Genomic DNA, 17,611 nt, shown 5'->3' on the forward strand with positions numbered 1-17,611 from the left:
TTGATCTGTAAACAAACACTGTTATTTACACACACACATCAAATGTTGTCTGCTTGGCAATGGTAAAAGTCAGTAAATATTTCACATTTAAAAAAGAAACATGTATTAACAAAGTGATGCAAATTATTTTATTATTAAAAAAATAAAAGTACAATGTGTTCGTACACTAATAGTAAAATATGATAATATGAATAATATGCTCTTTCACAAATTATCCTTGTATATTCAAAGTCATCAGAGTTTCTCATTCTCATTTAGAAAGATAGAAATTCACACAAACTCTTGCTGTCTGGCAGGATGTTTAGTCAAATATCAAGCACCACCAACACCACCTACATTTGACAGCTTAAGAATTCAGAAGCTAATAATAGAGAGCTTATACCATTCACCGCTTTTGAAATACTACGCAGAATGATTTGTCTGAAGTTGTACAACAAAAAATGTTGCTTTTTTCATGCATGTGGAAACCTCATGACATGAATGCTCGCACACTGCCCCGGATGACTCCCCTGCAGATGGGGCAGTGGTGCAGACTGGCTGCGCAGTCGGTGCAGACAACCAGATGGCCGCAGGGGATAAAGACCATGGAGACGAGTTTGTCCATGCACACCTTACACGTTCTCTCTTCCTGAAGCTGTCTCAACTGTTCCTCTGGACTGAGGTCTGATCGCACTAAAAAACAAGCAATCAGATAAGTGAAGACATTTTAATTTTGTGTATCGTATACATGATCTACATAAAAAATAGACTTTTACAGCATTACTTATTTTGGTTGATGTTCATTTCTACATTTGTATTAAAAATGAGTTTAGATTACACTGTGAAATGAATAGAGAATTAATATACACATACAGTATAAGTACTCACAAAATTTGTTTTACTATATTACTGAGAGAGAACAATCATAGACTTCCACTGTTTTTATGCCAGACTAATATGTAGAGATGCACAGATACAAAATTTCTCCAATACCGATTATTCAGAGTGTTATCTGCCGAGACTGATTCTGAAGATTAAATTAATATTTCTTATTTTTATGAATGTTATTAATTCATATAATGACTATTAATATTGAACCTGATGTTTCTTAGCATGTACAGAGCACAAATACATTGCAATTTCCTGTCCTCGATTATCGGCCGATATATCCGTGCATCTCTACTAATAATATTAATTCATGTTTTACATTTATGAGTCTTTTTAGTAGTGAGGACCACGTCAAATCAGTTGTTGACCCTTTTAAGTATATTTGTGAGAACATTTTCATAAATTTGACTGTCACAAGTATAGCCAAACCACACACAAACATCATATGTGTGTGTTAATAAAGACCTTTCTCCCTGACTGCAGACTGTGTTCTCTCACTTGTGCTGCTGTCCTGTCTCTCCACAGTCTCTGAGGAAACGAACAATCCACATGTTAGAGAGGAAAAAAGGACATACCATAATTGGCATTGAATTGGCATTCTTGCATTGTTTTTGTTTTGTGATGAGAGACACGCATTTAACATTTACATTAAATTGCATTAGATAGATCATTAAAAAAATACTGTCATCATTTACTTTCATGTTTTTTCAAACGTGTATGACAAAGGTGTATGCATCACATAAATGTTAGATACTGACACATTTACTTCACTTTTACTGCATAAAAGAAACATTTACACTCAGGTTTGGTCCGACATGTGAATTTTAGCGGCATCTAGTGGTGAGGTTGCAAATTGCAACCAACGGCTCACTCCAACTGTTCTAAACACTACTTGTGGTTAACACAGACGCTTTCGCTTCTCTGCCGAGTGAGATAACATATTTACGAAACATGCTCTGTAGAGCAGTTTGTCCATTTAGGGCTACTGTAGAAACAACAGCGTGAATTCCATGTAAGGGGATGTATGTAGATAAAAAATTGCTCATTCTAATGTAATAAAAACATAACGCTTCATTATGCAAGGTCTTTATATACCTCCGAAGACATAGTTATGTATATTTGATTGCATTTCTGTCAATAGATCCTCCTTAACCTCACACATTGCACCTTTCAATAATGGCTCTTCTTACTCAATAAAGACTGAACTTTGTTACATAATTCAGGTTCGGTGCATCTATGAGTTTAAAACTCCACACCTGGTCTGGGCTCTCCTGTATGTCTTTCCTCCTCTTCGGCCTGAAGGACGTCGGTCACCAGGTCAGAGACTGAGGTATAGTGTGAGCCGGTGAGCAGATAGCGCGACTGCACCAGACTCTCCACCAGTGAGCGCTGGAAACCCATCTGGAGGACAGCCTGAACTACAGGAGACAACATAACTGCTGCCTCCGTGTTCTGCCCTCCCACCACCCCTGACAGAGGGAAGAGCACACAGAAACAGTGAATGTGTGTGTGTTGTTTTGCTGTAGCTGTGAAGGTCAAATATGTGAAAATACCCTTTAAAATATTTGTTAAAAGTTCAACATTGAAAAATGACACAGTTTGGCTGTAGGACAACAGTTGGTGAGAACACATCAGGAGAGATGGACCTTTGCCTAAATGAAAACAGCTTTTTGTGAGCTGTTACAATACCAACAATTCCTGAGGAATATACAACAGAGTGTATAGTGTTCTAGATGGGTAGTTCACTCCTGTGGTTTCATATAGTCCAAACAAGCGTCTTATTGTTTGTATGTGACACACAACGGTTAAACTGTTATTAGTCGAGAGACTTTCAGCAGATATATGAAATGGGAAGCCAGTAAGTTTAACAAGAAGTTCCATTCGCCAAATAATTCCAATTCTATCTCATAACTTGAAATGTGCAAACACACCTACATGTATTCATTTACCTGATGTAATACTTCCTGAAGATGATGACAGAGAGCCACCCTTCAAAAAAATACACAATTTTATTTAAAGTTGCTTGTAAACATAGCTGTTAAACATTCATAAATTTGTCATATGGTTTCATACACTTTGCGTTAAGGGTTTACATTTTATCAGCACTACAGGAAGCCGTGCAACCAATAACTGATGAATCGCTGTATGATATTTATTACGTACCACTCTCTCATTTAGGTTAAAGTGGGATTGTTGAATGTTGCTCACATATTCCCGTCCTCTGGTTTGAAGCAAATATTCACATCTTTAGAAGCACATGAATGCCAAAATAAAAAATGGTCATACACACCCAAATAGATACAAATACCATACACATAAAAATTCATTCGATTCTCCACTGGACCTTACAATCATTCATGCTCTTAACTTATCTAATTTACTGCCATCTAATTTACTTCAGTATTGTCTATTATTAAAGTAATTAAAATTAATAGACTTTAATATGCAACAAATTAGATACATTACATAGAAGTCTATTGCATCAGCATCTAATAAGTAAGGGATAATGTACAGCCGGTTGTTACTGCAGAAAGAAGCCCCGACCGATCAGGACCCGACGCGAAGCGGAGGGTCTTGTATCACACTGAAGGGGCTTATTTCTGCGATAACAACCGGTATTGCTGCTCGTACATTATCTCGCTTATTACACGGCTACTTGCCACATGAGAAAAGAACTGGACATTAATTGTGAATTTGAAATATTTTATTAGCTCATTTTTACCGAATGCAGACCTTCCGCGAGGAAAAGCCGTTTAGTTTCGGTTTTAAAGTAGAAACGACGTTCAAACGTCATGAACAGGCAAATTGGTTTAATCATTTGTAAATATAATGTCATATATGTTATTAAAAGACATATTTATAATTCATTTTTGTGTAATATTAAACTGCCAAAATGATTTGCAGCATCCGGGTTACAGGGTGTTATTAGTTTTGAGCGGTTGTTGGAATGTCGCGACTGGCCAATTAGAATCAAGCATTCAAATGAGCCGTGTAATAAAGAGACTTATTACTATTCATTAAAAATGAGCTAATAAAATATTTCAAATTCACATTTTATGTCCAGTTTTTTTCTCATGTGGCAAGTAGCCATGTAATAAGCGGAATAATGTACAAGCAGCCGGCTGTTATCACGAAATAAGCCCCTTCAGTGTGATACAAGACCCTCCGCTTCGCGTCGGGTCCTGATCACACTCTGTCGGAGCTTCTATATATCACATATATACATTGTACATTATCCCTTTCTTACTTAACCTACCGGTAGTCTGAACTTCTCTTTTTTGAAATAAGAGGAGTAATTCAGCACTTACTGTGGAAACCATTTTGCATGTTCCTGCCATGGGTCATCTCCTGGTTCCCAGTTCCTCAGACCACCATCACAGTAGAAACACTTCACGTTGTCACCATGACCTGAGAAACAAATGTATCAGTTACTGCCATGCCAAAATATAACAAAATAGATCTTATCATTGCAAGTTGTAACCATATAGCCTACCCTTAAGCAAATTAATCATCATTTTATTATAGCACAAATGTAGTAATGTTTTGGTGAATTGATTACTAGGGATGCACCGAAACGAAAATTCTTGGCCGAAGCCGAACATGATGTGAAACACTTGGCCGAAGGCCGAATAATACCATTTCTTCTATTTATTAAGCTATTTTTTTCACTATTGCACAAACTGAATAGTCAAAATGTGCTTTTTATAATTTGTCTTGCTTTTCAATAAAATACAATACAACTTAATATAAAATTGAGCAAAACAAAGTAAATTCAAACAAAAATTGAGCCCTCTCCCTTCATGAATAGCCTATATTAATTAGGCCTATAACGGACTGCTAAAAGAATGTAATGTAAGTTACTCTGTACCCCTACAACAAAACACTTCATTAAAAACTGTCATTCCACATTAGGCCTATAAGCTAAAAATACGAATAAACTAAAACTGTTGGATTATTATAGGCTACATTGCAAAATGATTTGAGGAAAAAAAACATGCAAGCAATTCTGACTGATGCTGACTGACAACCATTTCAGTTCACGTCTCTCCTTCAAACTCCTTCCACAAAAGCTCACTGTTCTCTCGGAAGGTGCACTCGTGGCCGGGATGCACCGAACATACTTTAACAAGTTGTTTAGTACAGGGAACTGTGTGCACGCGACCACTGTATGATGTCAAAGGATGTCGCGAGCGGCGGGGCTACTGTCAGACAGCCCGCTTCCGTCTGAAGTAAAGTTACCGACCGGTAAAGACGCTTTCATTCGGAAATTTACTTCCGTGCGGCAAGTCCCGTGCTTTGTCTTTCTCTGACACTTTAAAATGCTCCACACACGCACACACACACACACACACACACACACACACACACACACACACACACACACACACACACTGCCAAAGTTTGCGGCAGTAATAAAGCGCACGCGTGTCTCTGTCTCTCTCTCTCTCTGCGCTGGTTGCTGCTTGATCGTATCACAAGTCATGTTCGGTAAAATTTATTCGGCCATTTCACACATTCGGCCGAACACCGAACTTGCGTTTTTTGCTATTTTCGGCCAAACATTTTCGGTGGCATCCCTATGCATTATCATACAAACCATAGTTTCTATAGTGAGAACATAATAAATTTCACTACAGCTATTTTAGTATTGTTAAATAAATTTCAAACATTTTCATAAATTTAAAACTAACAAAAATGTGGGGAGTATTTTTAACCCACATAACACTAGGGTTGTGTACGATTTTTTATCCCGGATGCTTAAAAGTTGAAAACAAAAAATTTGAACAAATTATGTAACAACTTCAACGTGTGTTTGTGAGAAATTAAGGGGAAAACAAATGTTAGGTTTCAAACGTAAGGTTTCAGTTATTTCAATAATGTTTACATGATTGTGTCATAATTAATTTAAAATATGTTTTATATTTATATGCACTGCATTTGTTAAAAAAATAGAACAGGCAGAAACACGATTCTTTCACATTATACCAAGGGCTGTTGAATGCTTCAATCTGATTGGTTGACAAACTTTCTATGGGTATGCATTAACTTTAAGTTAAATGCACACCTATGAAGGTGTTCCAGGTCTGCTGACCGCATTACAGTTCCATATCACTTCGCCAAGTTTAAACAACAGAAAGGTTATAGTGTAGCCTACAGGCCATTACCGCACACATCTCCCTGCTCTTGATCTGACGTTAAAGGGAACCCAGTGTATAGAGAGATGTATGGCTAAATACGTTGTAATAGCTTTACACTACTTGCATTTGTCGTTAGAAACACATAAAATATTTTAAATTCTTAAAAAAAACTAAATGTAATACTCATTTTAACCCAAGGAGGCCGCCATGTTCTTTTTTGATGACGTAAAATGGTTGCACGCACAGGCTGAACACAGACACACTTATCAGTTCTTCAGTAAATATAAAGTGCTGTAAGATAATAAAAAAATATATAAATAATGCTAAAATAATAAAGAAAGAAAATAAAGATGCTATTTGGTGTATTTTCATACATTTTAATATTGTTGGTCAGAACAATACAAACATACATATTAATAACCAAAATCATTTCGAATTTATTATATACACGATGTTTTTAGCCATTATAAAATGCATTTTATCCAGATTTGGACTTTTTGATGTTAGCCTAACGTTATTGTCTTCTCTCTCTCTGTCATTAGCTGCCGTGGGCTAAATAACTAAACCGCAAGCATATTGTGTTTATCAGTATATTCTCATAATGTATAAAGTATACGATTATGGTGGATGTTATGTCTTAAATAGTCTTAAATGTCTTAAAGGCGGTAGTTTAAAGCTATGATTTAATGCACGTTTACCTTGAACAGACGCTTGTTGAACGCATTCTTCTTTTATGGCAGGCAGTATGTGTCAGGACATTTATATATCTGATCTTATGTTTGACGTCTCATATTTTACTGTTATATATGGAAAACGTGTGTGCTTCGCTGTAGCGTTAAGAGAACGGGTTTAGGTTGCAACCATTTGACGTCACGGATTTTGACGCAAAAAATGGCGGCCTCCAAGTTTATGAATACTGTGACAGTTACACTGTTTTTTTATTTCACATTTATAAATTCAATGCCATTGTTAATATATTAAGCCATACATCTCTCTTTACCCAAGGTTCCTTTTGTCAGACTTTACTGTTAATGGAAACGTGTGCAGTTTCGTTTCAATAAACCAAGCATTTCAAAAACAAGAAATACATATACTGAAATAGAATAAATAAAATAACTAAATAGAAAAACAAAATGCATTAATAAACACTGATATCCTACTGGTTCGTTTCCTCTTCATGCTGGTTGTAACTGATAACATACATATTTTAATAGACCTACTCTTTCAAAAGTTTGCGTGATTTTTTTTACTGCTGAAGACAGAAACAATACGAGGAACAAATAATTTATTATCACTGGCTTTTCTGTCACATTACCGCAAACACGCAGGTGTGCGCGCGATCTCTCTCTCTCTCTCACACACACACACACACACACACACACACACACACACACACACACACACACANCACACACACACACACACACACACACACACACACACACACACACACACACACACACAACACGTGGCTAAAGCTTTCGTGTCAGTTCGCTCTAACGGAAATGAGATGCGCAAGAAAGTTGTCCTACCATCAACAGCATTTTAAAGACGATAACATGACACACATTGAAATTAAACATTTGAGCAATGTCCTGTGGTGTGGTAAGCAACCGTGGTATAAGCGGTCGTCAATTATTACTAAAGGGCTCGCACAACTGTGTCAACGCTCGCGGGCTCTCTCGTTCATTCCGTTCATTCCGTGCATTCACAGTGCGCGTGATTACGAGGGCGCGTGACTGACAGCGCAGAAAAGAGAAGTTTCGGTGCTTTGCTGTGTCGAAACCCTATAATATACCATGACGCTAATTTTACGGTCCAAATGACTGCCATACATACTTTCATTCATGGACAAACCTGTATAGAAAAAGCCAGCTCGTGCCAGGGTATCAGGTTGCACTGACGCTCCGGTGGGCCAGTTGTGATAGGTGGTCAGTCTGCTGTCCTCTGACTCCATCTCCGGGTACACCGCCTGTCCGAATAACACCTGCTCGTCCACGGTCATCCGCTGCAATTGACTCAAGAGCTGTCCATCCACAGAGTCAGAGGAGGCCGTCGGAACATTACCCACATCTCTGCCCATCACAAAGCCGCATGTGGGAAAATGCCTCTCGTGTTCACCCAGTGGGGTGTCTCCCTGAACCCAGTACCGTAGTATCCCAGCACAGCAGAAACATTGCACCGTATCACCGTATCTCAGATAGAAAAATCCAGCCCGGGCCAGGTCCCCGGGACGCACCGGCGCCTCTCTTGGCCAGTTTTGGAAAGTTTGGAGTCTCTCCTCCTCGTTCCGCATGCCAAGCCGAACCTCTGCCTCCATATGTGTGCTTCTTTCGCGCTCATGCCCACGATCTCCCCTCATGCTGCTCTCCTTCCATAGTGAAGTGTTTAGGTGCGCTTAGCCCCCCCTCCGCTGGCCATATAGTCTATTATTGCCTGGAACAGAGCACAGTTTAGGTTACTATGCCACACACATTTCCAGAATAAGCTGGAAATCTACCCTGTGGCCAAGCACCGAATAGCATTTATACAATAGCAGCCAGTCCTCCATACATGTCTAGCAAGTATGAAACTGTCACATGGCATATACCTGTCGCATAAACATATATTTCAATACATATTTTATTATCATTTAAAATGGTCATAATTACTACGTTTAATTACTATGGTCATAATTAATAATACGTATACACAGTTCAATAAACCCCAAACAGGAAAAGCGGCATAAAAAGGATGAATAATATATAGATATTATACAACAATTATTAAGTTAAAATCATAAACTGGGGAGCAGGAACCTATTGTACACTTTAATAGTTTTATCTATTATTATTACATTTTATTGTAAATAATAATACTGTTGTTTTAAATGATGTGGTTTATTTTAGGTTAATTTTTACTACGACTCCCAGAATGCTTCACAGGAAGTGCGTCCTACATCCGTCGATCATCATGGCGGCTTAGTAAAACGAACAGAACTCGTAAGCGCTGTAATTGTGAGGTTTAAAGGTGAGAAATTACTTTCTTTTATGGAGTTTTATTTGCAGCATGGTTAAAATAAGTATGTACAACTTAGTTTAATATTTAATAGTATTTATTGAATATCCAGCGGCTTTGTTTATTGGAGGAAGCGGTTCGTTGCTAAACTAAATCTCCTCAGTGTGCGTGTTTGTTTATCGTGTTCAGTCGGTGTATTATCGATTACTTGGACGTTATATTACACATTTACATGCACTACTGTCCTAAACTTTACCTATATTTAAATACCTAAACGTATGTATGTATTTGTATATTTGTGAAAAGCCTTTATGTTCAAATGAATAAGTCTGTTATATTCTTATATATATATATATATATAAGAATATAACCTAGTTATTCCTAGTTTCTTGGTATATTCCTGGTATTAAATATATTTCTAGTATAAAAGTATCCATACAGCATTGCTTTACACATAACACATAAAACTTCTCTTCACTTTTCTCCAGATGCCTGCTGAATCTGATAAGAAGGATCTGGACACCGCGGGCAAGGAGCGGGAGTCTCGTAAGCGCAGTCGTTCTCGATCCAGAGACCGTGATCGTAAAATATCTCCTGGCAGAGAGCGTAAACGACACCGATCCCGTGAACGCAAGCGTTCCCGCAGCAGATCCAAATCTGCTGACCGGTTTGTAGAACTAGATGCTGAAAACAAATGATGGATGTGTTGAAAGTTGAGCTTTACATTAACTCTGCTTTTCTCTGTCTTTAGAGATCGCCGTCAAAAGGACAAAGAAAGAGACAGAGACAGGAGCCGTAAAGACAGAGAGAGAGACAGACGGGACAGAGACCGCTCCAGAAAATCAAGGTATGGCATCCATCCGCTGACCATCTAATGCCGTACACACAGATATCTCAGACATGAAATCGTTTGAAGTGTGTGATGCCTTATAAGTGTGTTCCCTCTCTTCTCAGGAGCATTTCTCCTAGATCAAGGGATTTGAAAATAAAGAAAGATCTGAAAAAAGAGGAAGAGGAGGAAGATGAGAAGAAAAAAGAGAAGGTACCCCACTGCGATCATTAAACGATCAAACGATGCGTATTGTGTGCTGGTTGACCTACACACTTTCTGCACTTTTTAGGTGCAGCCTCTCTCTCTTGAAGAGCTTTTGGCCAAGAAGAAAGCAGAGGAGGAGGCAGAATCTAAGGTGAAAATATACTTATTTAAAAAACAAGGATGTAGTGGACTTGTTAATATTCTGTAATACACTGTTTTTTTTAAGGTTTTAAAAGTTAGTCTTAAATCTTCCCGTTGCAGCCCAAATTCTTGTCTAAAGCAGATCGTGAAGCTGAAGCTATCAAACGGAGGGAACAGCAAACTGAGGAGCGGCGCAAACAGGTGGAGGATGAGCGGAAGAAACGAAGAGTGTTTCAGGAAGTCGGGAGAAAGATGTTAGGTGAGTAGTCTACGTTTGAATGTCACAAAAGGTCTGTTGCTTTTTGTAGATGAAAGTGATAGTTCACCCAGAAATAAAAATTCTGTCATATCAAACCTGTATGACTTTCTTTCTTCCGCAGAACACAAAAGAAAATATTTTAAAGAAAGTTGGTAACCGAACATCACTGGCCCCCATTGACTTCTATTTTATGGACACAAAACCAAAGCAAGTCAATGGGTGCTGGTTAACAACATTCTTCAAAATATCTGCTTTTGTGTTCTGCGGAAGAAAGTCATATTGACATTAATTGACATTTAATTCTCATACATTTTGGATTTTGGTTTGAAATGACCATATTGTTCTGAATATAAGACTGTTTTTTTTTCTTGGAAATACATGGGAATTTTTTTTTGCAGTGTTTATCTCCAAAATCAATGTGTGTTCTGAATGTCTTGGACGAGTTAATGATTCAAATTGGCAATTTGGTTAAATGATTCACTAACTCAGTGGAAAATTGACGCCACCTACTGGCCGTTTTATTTCTGCATTTAAAGTAAGCCTAATATTTCCCTTTAGAAGGACTGCTGTATCAATTAAATTTGTCCAACATTTGAATTAGTTTCTACGTGAAAAATGATCTAGTGTACTTTAGTATTTACTACAGTAAACTACTACAACTCATAGATACTAGTGTTTTTGAGTCTTGTCTTATAGTAAATATTTAAGTATACTACAGTATTTATAGTATTTACAAATTACTAAATGTAAATGTATTTGCTACAATTTATACAATTACTACAGTTAATACAACAACATATTCTATTGCAAAGTATAATACAGTTTACTATAGTAAATACAAAATGTTTAATCTAAATCTGTGTTTTTTGTATAGATTTGAATTATATGGCACAGCATCGTGATACTACTTTGTATCGAGATACTTCAGATGGTATAGTATCGTAAGACATGTTTATGGTACCGTGACAACCCTACCGTGTAGTACTGCTGGTGCACGTCAAACAACGGACTCGTTGCATCATGTTGCTCTCCTTAGTCTGATAGGATGCTCTGCAGAAAAAAAATCTTTAATTTTAGTGTAACAGCCGCGACAATGCTGATCCACGAGAAAGACAACGGAGCTCAGAATTATAAAATAGCGTAAAAAAAGAATGACACTTAATAATGATTTTACAACAGAATGTATCAAATCTGCACTCATTTCTTTCGTATCCAGAGACAACCCCTCCATCCACTAGAATAGTCTTTGTGCCATTAACCAGGGTCAGTCATCTCATTGAAGCCTTAATAAAAACTAAGGTTCAAAAATGTTTAATTGTCCATCTCACAGTAAAATGAAAATGTTTGATGCTGCAAATCCCTTAAAATAATCAAGCAATCTATATTAAAAACAAAAATAATACACAGAAAAGTATTTAGCCTTAGGTTGTTTCTATTTAAATGGCTCCATTTACACATTTAGTATAAGGGGGTCCCTGCTCCATGCATCTCTCATCTAAGGGTTCCTTGCCCTGAAAAACGTTGAAGACCCCTGCTTTAGTTACAATATATACACACTACAGCCCCCCCCTTGTGTCTTCTATAGAGATGTGCAATAATTGCGATGATCTGAAACCATCGCAATGAGACGATTGACAGCCCTAACCATATATCACACAGACTGTCAATATACTTTGCGGTCGTTTTGTTTTGTATTTTGGGGGTTTTGTATGATTTCACTTCGCACATGTTTAAATGCAGTTTTTATGTATTTTTTTATTTTTTCCAACATTGCTAATCTTTTCAACATAAAAACCTATATACAGTCAGGATATAATATTATTGCGTTACGAATATTTAATGATAATTATAAGCTTCATTTGAAATTGTGACTAATTAAAAACGTAACGAATTACATCTTTATTAACTTAATTTTAAAAAACGAATATTCAAATATTCGTTTTTTATGAGCTCAAATATTCGAATATGAAATCATTGAAAAATGCCCATCCCTAATTTTCTTATTTCTAAACGATAATGAATTATGATGAATTGTTGGCACGACACTCTCTATTAAAGTCAGTGGTGCAGTCGTTCTCAACTGTATATGAATAGCTTGACTTACGGATGGATTGTTTGAACCTGCAGAGGATCCTCAGGAGAGAGAGCGCCGGGAAAGACGAGAGCGGATGGAGAGAGAGAACAATGGGAATGAGGAAGATGATGGACGGCAGAAGATCAGAGAAGAAAAAGACAAAGGAAAAGAACTACAGGCCATAAAGGTGCAGGAAAAGTGTTTAACCCTGGGTTTAGTCCCATCATAAGTCACTTCAGTTCTTGTCTCAGTAAATATTTGTGTGAAAACATCTGACAAAAATGTTCACACCGCAGACCATATCGTGTTTTACACAATTTAAGGCTGATTTAAGTTATGTAGGAGTTACAGTGCCTTGCCAAAGTATTCATTCCCCTTATCTTAAACTACTTTAAAAACTTTTTTTTTACATTAATCTACATTCCATGCACAATGACAAAACAAAAAACTGATTTGTGACAACTTTGCAAATGTTGAGCGGTGCCTGGTTTTCTCCAGATATTATACACGAAACTGAGATTCATCAGACCAGAGAATCCTGTTTCTGACAGTTTGAAAGATTCGTTGAAGTACATTTTTGCATATTTCAAGTTTCCATGTGTCTTCACTGAGCAAAGGCTTGAGTCTGGCCACTAAGCCATAAAGCCCAGATTGGTGGAGTGTTGCAGTGATGTTTGTCCTTCTGTAAGTTTCTCCCATCTCCATATATGATCATGGAGCTCAACCAGAGTAATCATCAACTTCTTGGTCACCGCTCTAACCAAGACCCTTCCTCATCGATGGCTCAGTTTGGACAGGAGGTCAGCTCAAGTAAGAGATCTGGTGGTTCCAAACCTCTTTCATTGAGGATAAATGGAGGCTACATGCTTCTGTGAACCTTCAATACAGCAGATTGTTTTCAGAAGTCTTCCCCAGATCTGTGCCTTGATACAATCCTGTCTCAAAGCTCTACTGGCAGTTCTTTTGACCTCATGTCTTGGTTTTTACTTTGATATGCATTTTCAGCTGTTGCACCCTTTATAGAGCGGTATGTGCCACTCCAAATCATACTTATTCAATTGAATTTGGCACAGGTTAACTCCACTCGAAGTGTAGAAACATCAACAAACAAAACTAATGCTTCTGAGCTAAATTTCAAGTGTCCCAGAAAAGGGTATGAATACTTTGCAATGTTTTTTCAAAATTAAGAACTGAAATAAGTACATTGCATAAGTTGTCATGAATCTGTTTTTGTTTTGTCATTATTGTGCATGGAGAGTAGATTAATAAAAAACAAAGTGTTTAAAGTAGTTTAAGATAAAGCAGCAACGTAACAAAATGTGATTAAAATGAAGGGGATGAATACTTTTGCAAGGCACTGTATGTAGCAGCATTGTACAAATGGATGACAAGTTTTTAAATTTTATTCTTAATCTTTAGGAGCGCTATCTTGGTGGGATGAAGAAACGCAGGCGTACGCGGCATCTAAATGACAGGAAGTTTGTTTTTGAATGGGATGCATCTGAAGACACTTCAACTGACTACAACCCAATGTGAGTGTCCTTATTTTTGTACTGTGTTGAGGTTATATCAGTCTGGATTGTGCATGTTTACTTGGAGAGAGCTAAATAGTTACTCGATAACAACTTTGTGTTCAGATATAAAGAGAAGCATCAGGTTCAGCTCTACGGCCGTGGTTTTATCGCTGGCATCGACCTCAAACAGCAGAAGAGAGACCAATCCCGTTTCTATGGAGAGCTGATGGAGAAAAGACGGACAAATGAAGAGAAGGAGCAGGAGGAGTAAGACTCACACACAGTGTTTTTAAAGGGAGTTCTACTTTATTTATTTAAAAAAACTCAGGTGAGGTGTTTAATATCCTGTGTGTCCTGTGCAGACTGCGGCTCAAGAAGGTCCGTAAGAAGGAAGCCAAACAGCGCTGGGATGACCGGCACTGGTCTCAGAAGAAGCTTGATGAGATGACCGACAGAGACTGGAGAATCTTTAGAGAAGACTACAGCATCACAACCAAAGGAGGAAAGATCCCCAACCCTATCCGCAACTGGAAGGAGTACTTGCTGCCTCCACACATTCTGGAGGTTATTGAGAAATGCGGCTATAAGGTAAGCAAGCTCCTTCACGTTTCAAATATCTTGAATGTTCTGTAACGGTAAAATGGAAACATTTCATCAAATGGTCTTTGTTCTTGTTATTGCATTTGTTAGGATCCAACGCCTATCCAAAGGCAAGCCATTCCGATTGGTTTACAGAACCGTGACATCATTGGTGTGGCTGAGACTGGTAGTGGTAAAACGGCAGCTTTCCTTATTCCTCTACTGGTTTGGATTACTACTCTCCCTAAGATTGACAGGTGAGATTCTGGGCGGAAATGGACTAAAGCGTTCATAAGTTATATGTAAATACAGGTGGAAAAAATCACTGTTAACTGTGCTTGTGTCGACTGTAGAATTGAGGACTCTGATCAGGGGCCGTATGCCGTAATTTTGGCTCCGACACGTGAGTTGGCACAGCAGATCGAAGAGGAGACCATTAAATTCGGCAAACCGTTGGGAATCAGGACAGTAGCTGTGATTGGTGGAATATCCAGGGAAGACCAAGGGTTCAAACTCAGGATGGGCTGTGAGGTGAGAACGAAAATCTGGTGGTTTGTTATTCCTGACAAGATTTCCAAGTCACTGTGAAAAGTAGTTTTTTCTTAAAGTTTTTAGGTTAGTTTTAGTTTGTTAGTATGCATCATTTATCCAATAATGATAAAAGCAGTAATAAACAATTTGCTATTGTTTTCTATTGTCATCATCAGATTGTCATAGCTACACCTGGTCGCTTGATTGACGTGCTGGAGAACCGATACCTCGTTCTGAGCAGGTGCACGTATGTGGTACTGGATGAAGCTGACAGAATGATTGACATGGGTTTTGAACCCGACGTCCAGAAGATTCTAGAATACATTCCTGTAACCAATCAGAAGCCAGACACGGATGATGCTGAGGACCCTGAAAAAATGATGCAGAACTTTGAGTCGGGCAAACACAAATACAGACAGGTAATTCATGCTGAGTTCTGAAAAAACAGATCTGGAAAAGAAATTTCTGTTGTGTATGTATATATATACATATACATGATTTGCTCTAATTATTGAATCCATATCTGTAATGTTTATAACATGTAGTTAGTTTATGTCTGGTCTGGTTTGTGAGTGGTTGTCCTATTTATTGAATCGGTCCATTTCACAAATTGGTCAAAATGATTCATAGTCAAAATTGTTAAAAAAAATCAAATGACTGTAAATATCATCAACATGGGTCAGGACGTGTAGGTACCCCAGGTTTGATTTATTTTCATGATCTTTCTTATCCTTCTGATTAAATATTGTTTTTATTTCAGACGGTCATGTTTACGGCCACCATGCCTCCAGCAGTTGAGCGTTTGGCCAGAAGTTACCTGCGGCGCCCTGCGGTGGTCTACATCGGATCTGCAGGCAAACCTCACGAGAGGGTTGAACAGAAGGTCATCCTCATGTCAGAGGGTGAAAAGAGGTCAGAGTGCACATTGTTTGTGTTTTCCATATTCATAGACAAGCCATTATCAATTAGACAAAAACATTACTCTCATAATATTCTCTTATTGTACGTTAACAGGAAGAAGCTGCTGGAAGTTTTGGGCAGTGGCTTCGAGCCGCCTATCATCATCTTCGTTAACCAGAAGAAGGGTTGTGACGTTCTGGCCAAGTCTCTGGAGAAGATGGGAGTGAGTGCTTTACCATTGTCTCTTTTAAATCTGAGAGTTTATTACAGAACTTTCCCTTTTTGCTCTAACCAAAGGCAGTCAGGAGTAAAAATGTGACCTTTTTCAGGACCGTTTTGCCTTTCGATTTTTGTGTTCACATAGCAAGTGCCACAAAATTCACCAAGTTTTATAGCAGTCCAATGATGTAAACAATTTTAAACATTCAAAATTTTTTTCAGTTAAAATTGACCAAAGGCTAGAATTATTAATATATTAATTCATATAATTTAAGTCTTAAATTAATGAGTGTCTTTGTGTCCTCATCTTTTTTCCCATCAGTACAATGCTTGTACACTTCATGGTGGTAAAGGTCAGGAGCAGAGAGAGTTTGCTCTGTCTAACCTGAAGGCTGGAGCTAAAGACATCTTGGTGGCCACAGATGTGGCAGGTAGAGGTATCGACATCCATGATGTCTCCATGGTCCTCAATTATGACATGGCCAAGAACATTGAAGGTAAGTTGAACATCATACATTTAAAACATTTTACAGTTGTGTTATGGGATATTTGTTTTTTGTCAGTCATCATTGGTCAAATCTGTCTTTTCACAGTTATTGTACCTTGTTTATAAGAGAAAACTATACTATATAAAACTACATTGAGTATTAAACCTTAACTAAACGTTTAACTTCTTTTCTCTAGACTATATCCATCGTATTGGCCGAACGGGTCGTGCTGGTAAGAGTGGTGTAGCCTTGACCTTCTTGACCAAAGAGGACTCTGTTGTATTCTACGACCTCAAACAAGCCATCCTAGAAAGCCCTGTGTCCACCTGCCCGCCCGAGCTGGCAAACCATCCCGAAGCCCAGCACAAACCTGGTACCATCCTCACCAAGAAGAGAAGAGAGGAGACCATCTTTGCCTGAGTCAAACTTCCAGCTACATATTCGGGCTTGAGGCTGTGCGATTTCTTATTTCCATCCAATTTCCTGTTTTCCTTGTATACACGTGATTATAATGATTCACTGCATTCTTTGTGCATTTTCGTTAGGGTCTTCACTGTAGACCCTGTTAAACATCACGTATTGAAGAAATGTGCAGACTGATAGAAAGAAAAACTGTAACATGCTACAGATGAATTGATACCCTCTTTCACACCACCCCATGACAGTTAGTCAATAGTATAAGACTGTCACAATCACCTGCTTTTTTACTTTTAGGTTGTGTTGAGGACTTTTAAATTGTGAAAAACACCAATATTTTGGTATGATGTCAGAGTGCATATGTAGATACTGTTTTCATTCAGAAGATGAGCTAAACTCTTCATTCATTCTGTGGGTTTAAAATAAAGACCTTTTGACTGTATACTCTTTG

At 38.0% G+C, this 17,611-nt stretch overlaps 2 protein-coding genes across 2 annotated transcripts; one reads left to right on the forward strand and one right to left on the reverse strand.

Moving 5' to 3' along the window:
- Positions 1 to 138: 138 nt before the first annotated feature.
- birc7 (baculoviral IAP repeat containing 7) lies at positions 139 to 8,441 on the reverse strand. The gene is given in 8 exon segments (XM_057319469.1): positions 139 to 672; positions 1,333 to 1,395; positions 2,124 to 2,336; positions 2,817 to 2,856; positions 3,031 to 3,112; positions 4,176 to 4,275; positions 7,863 to 8,405; positions 8,408 to 8,441. Coding segments are annotated over 8 exon segments (1,263 nt in total). The 5' UTR covers positions 8,427 to 8,441; the 3' UTR covers positions 139 to 469.
- Positions 8,442 to 8,928: 487 nt separating this feature from the next.
- ddx23 (DEAD (Asp-Glu-Ala-Asp) box polypeptide 23) lies at positions 8,929 to 17,602 on the forward strand. The gene is made up of 17 exons (XM_057319132.1): positions 8,929 to 9,014; positions 9,491 to 9,669; positions 9,754 to 9,849; positions 9,957 to 10,044; positions 10,124 to 10,189; positions 10,300 to 10,438; positions 12,566 to 12,699; positions 13,932 to 14,044; positions 14,150 to 14,293; positions 14,389 to 14,614; positions 14,717 to 14,862; positions 14,959 to 15,136; positions 15,313 to 15,555; positions 15,897 to 16,048; positions 16,151 to 16,259; positions 16,578 to 16,752; positions 16,940 to 17,602. The coding sequence occupies exons 2-17, from the start codon at positions 9,491 to 9,493 to the stop codon at positions 17,161 to 17,163; spliced, it is 2,412 nt and encodes an 803-aa protein (XP_057175115.1). The 5' UTR covers positions 8,929 to 9,014; the 3' UTR covers positions 17,164 to 17,602.
- Positions 17,603 to 17,611: the final 9 nt, after the last annotated feature.

The sequence above is a fragment of the Triplophysa rosa genome, linkage group LG21 (genome assembly GCF_024868665.1).
Source record: "Triplophysa rosa linkage group LG21, Trosa_1v2, whole genome shotgun sequence".
Taxonomy (NCBI): domain Eukaryota; kingdom Metazoa; phylum Chordata; class Actinopteri; order Cypriniformes; family Nemacheilidae; genus Triplophysa; species Triplophysa rosa.